This window comes from Triticum dicoccoides, chromosome 6B (assembly GCF_002162155.2).
Source record: "Triticum dicoccoides isolate Atlit2015 ecotype Zavitan chromosome 6B, WEW_v2.0, whole genome shotgun sequence".
Classification (NCBI taxonomy): domain Eukaryota; kingdom Viridiplantae; phylum Streptophyta; class Magnoliopsida; order Poales; family Poaceae; genus Triticum; species Triticum dicoccoides.
In genome coordinates, this window is record NC_041391.1 from 686090088 (window position 1) to 686093689 (window position 3602).

A 3602-nucleotide genomic window follows, 5' to 3' on the forward strand; every position below is an offset into this window, starting at 1 on the left:
GGCTGCCGGAGGGGGACGGCGGGGCCGGCGCGGGGCGGACGACACGCCGCGCGCGACTGACGACGAGCCGCCCGGGCCCGACGATGAGCCGCCGGTCCGCATCTCCCGACGGGCCTGCGCGACGACGGCCCAGAAGTTTTTGCCCTTCCAAAACCTCGTGCGGCCGACGATGTTCCACCGGCCGCCCTCGTGCCGGCGGAGCTCGGCCGTCGTCGCGCCGGGCCCCCTCGTCGGGTACCCGTCGGCGGTGATGTGGAACGCGCGCGGCAGAGGACAGCCCGGCGGCACCATCAACCCGAGACGGATGAGCTCGTCCGTCTCCGGCGTGTCCAGGCTCGTCAGCCACGAGCTGCCACCGCCGCCGCCGTCGGACGCCATGGAGACCGCCGGGAATGGGAGCTCGTCGGCGGTGGAAGCACGTCGGTGGGTGGGGTGAGTGGTCGAGTCGCGTCGAGTGGAGTGCGGGAGGCAGACGGGCGACGGGGGGCGGCGTTTTAAAGGCATGCTTCGGTCGGTGGGGGGCGCCGCCCGGTAGGTGACCGACGCCCCGGCGTAACACCGGCATTAATGGCGCATCGGGCCGGCCGCCGCGTCGGGAACCGTCTTTGACCGACGCTTAGACGGCACGCAACCGCCCCGTCCACACACGTTGCATCGTCGTCCCCACACGTCGCGTCGTCTAATTTTTTTGTCGTCCAGCCGACGCCACGTCGCCACGAGTACGTCGCTCGTCACGTCGCGTCGTTTTTTTATAGGGTCGTCGTCGTACGTACGCGGACGGACGCGTCTACGGGGTAGTCGGCGTAGAGCCCCGTCGCGCGGGTACAGCCCCGTCGCGCGGGCGGGTACAGCCCCGTCGCGCGGGCGGTTGCTTTTTATGTGCTGGGACGATCCTACCCATTTTTATGAAGGGGTACGGAACGATCTCAGCCGTTGTTGTGTTTAGGGGGGTGTACCGAAAAAGAAGTGTTATTTTTCCTAAACTCTTACCCTAACACGATTTTTTACCGTCGGGTTCATGGATTACGGGTAGCCATTGCCATGTTTTTAGAGCATCTCCAATCCCCAGGACGCCCAAAAACCGCCGCCTGAGGCCGAATCGACGTTAATTTCGGCGTGAAGGCGAACGTGTTCCCGGTCGCCGCCGGCCCCAAATCGGCACAAACACGATTGAAATTTGTACCGGGAAGGAGACGCCCACCGCGACCGGCCGGGAGGCCACGCCCACATGCGTGGCGCCTTCCACGGCGACCAACCGGTCGATGCGCGCACGCCCACTCTGACCTGCCACTCAGGGGCTCGAAATGATCGGTCGATCACTGGCTCACCTGGGGAATGGCGAGAAGAAATCAAGCGAGCGAGATCGCTGCCGGTTTCATGCACGTAATTGGCCAGCCATGAGGACACGGCCGGGAGATTGATTAGTTCAAAGCGGCGGGCGCGCGTGTCGGGATGCCACGAGAAACCCAAGCAAAGCCGCGGACTCCCTCTCACTCACTCGCCCGACAAGCGGCCGGCAGGCAGACAGGCTGCCCGCCCCCGCGCCCCCTCCGCCCCCGACATCCTGTCCCCCTCCCGCCGATCCTCCCCGATCCGCTCCGTTTCCGCCGATGGCGTGCCTCCGGTGTGTGTGTGTGTATATATACACCCAGCCGCACCCGCCGGCCGGCATCTCATTCCCTCCCACCACGACTCCATCAACCAGCCAACCAACCCATCATCATCATCAGAGCTCTGCGCAAGAATCAGACACAGCTTTCAACAACTAGCTCTAGCTGGCCGGCATGGAGCTGGAGCTCGGGCTGGCGCCGCCGACCAACGCCGGCCGCCTCGTCGGCAGCGGGAAGAGGGGCTTCGGCGAGGCGTTTGAGGATCAAGAGCGGAGGGCGGCGGTGGCCACGACGCTGCCGCTCTTCGACGACGGCAGCAGCAGTAGCAGCAGCTGCGACAACGAGGGCGGCGGCGGCGGAGGCGGAGGGATGAACAAGAAGGCGCTGGTGGGGTGGCCGCCGCTGAGCGCCGCGCGCAGCAGGGCGTGCGGCGGCAGGCACGTGAAGGTGTGGAAGGAGGGCGCAGCCATCGGGCGGAAGGTGTACCTGCCCTTCCACGGCTCCTACGCCGACCTCCTCGCCACGCTCGCCCGCATGTTCCCCGACCCCGCAGCCGACAAGGCGGGTTGCCTCGGTGGTGCTGCCGGCAAGGGCGAGGGCGAGATGGCGGTCACGTACGAGGACGCCGAGGGCGACTGGATGCTCGTCGGAGACGTGCCGTGGGAGTAAGTCCATCATCCTCATCTCCCATTTCCATTTCAAAGAAGAAGAAAAAAATTCCTACATCCCTCCCTGGGTGTTATAGCTGAATAACTGACATCCTGGTGTGTTGATGTCTTTTCTGCAGGGATTTCGCGCGGTCGGTAAAACGCCTCAAGATTTTGCTCTGAAGAAACAAACAGATCGGCACTGCTAGATTTTGAGAAATGTTTTTTCCATTTTCTTCTGTGAGATTTCAGCTATGCATCCTCACTGGCTGCTCATGTTGCAGACATCTTGTGATACTATAAATACTTATAATATACAGTTCTACTACAACATCTCCTCATATCATTTTCCCGTTTTCTCTCCCACAACGTGTAAACATGTTGCGGCTATATGTATTGCTTTTCCATGGAAAGGGGCCAATTCAATTCTGTTGTTCGATTAATGCTCTGTCAGATCCTTCTTTATTTCATTCGTTCCCAGCTGATTTCTTTTCTCAATGGGAGCAGACAGGCTCGATTTGTAAAGCTTTCAGGGGCCAGTAGTTTTTGTAGGTGAGCAGCTGTTACAGATGCTAACAGACAAGCAGATATGCTCGGTCAGATTCTGCAAGAACACCGGACATGAACGTGACCTGACGGGAGAATGTTTGCTCGGAAAGGAGGATCAGTGTAGCGTGCTGGCAACCAACTTCGCTTTTGCCTTGTGCTGTGAGTTGTGAGTTGTGACGGCGTTGGGTTTGAAAAAAGCTCCAGTACAATATACAGTAGATAGTAGCTAGATAAAGACAGTACGCACACTCTTGGGATTCCCCTTGGTTAGATGAGAAAAAGTCTAAAAGCAGCTTAGCAGATCCGCTAAAAATGTGTACCATAAATTTCGTTTGCGGTCTAAAACGGATTTGCGGCATCGCGCATGGCACGGCAGAACAAATAAGCTAAACGATACTGTAAATTTGAAACAATTTTCGTGCTACAAAGTTGAGAGCAACACCACCGGAGTTCATCATGCATTCCATAGCATAAGAACACACTTCAAACTAATTTAAACCTATGGATTGCTGGCTCATGGCTTGACGCCGAGGTAGACCTCCTCCGCCGACCTCTAGAGAGCATGGGCGAATTCGTACTCTTCCTTTGGCGGCGGCGAGACGCTCAGTGGCGCCTTCTTCTCTGGCCGCCACCGCGCGCTGGTTGTTGAGGAGCTCCTCATCCCTTTCCGGCACTCTTGGTATGCGGGTAGAGGACCGTGTCGAGCTCTTTGAAGCGGGCCCACATGTCCCGGCCACCCCTGCGGGAGAGGCTGCCACGCTGGCACTCTTGCTCAGACCGCGAAACTTCAACGGGG

At 59.3% G+C, this 3602-nt stretch overlaps 1 protein-coding gene across 1 annotated transcript; it reads left to right on the top strand.

The window, feature by feature from the left end:
• The first annotated feature begins 1641 nt into the window (after positions 1 to 1641).
• LOC119324461 (auxin-responsive protein IAA9-like) lies at positions 1642 to 2590 on the top strand. The gene is made up of 2 exons (XM_037598254.1): positions 1642 to 2275; positions 2398 to 2590. Exons 1-2 carry the CDS (start codon positions 1785 to 1787, stop codon positions 2438 to 2440), a joined length of 534 nt encoding a protein of 177 aa, XP_037454151.1. The 5' UTR covers positions 1642 to 1784; the 3' UTR covers positions 2441 to 2590.
• The last annotated feature ends 1012 nt before the right edge of the window (positions 2591 to 3602 follow it).

What these genes read in the sequence shown, in the direction of transcription:
- LOC119324461 (XM_037598254.1), top strand. Translation starts at nt 1,785, where the DNA reads ATGGAGCTGGAGCTCGGGCTGGCGCCGCCGACCAACGCCGGCCGCCTC. An exon ending in GTCGGAGACGTGCCGTGGGA is followed by an intron (nt 2,276 to 2,397) that starts GTAAGTCCATCA and finishes TCTTTTCTGCAG; the next exon opens with GGATTTCGCGCGGTCGGTAA.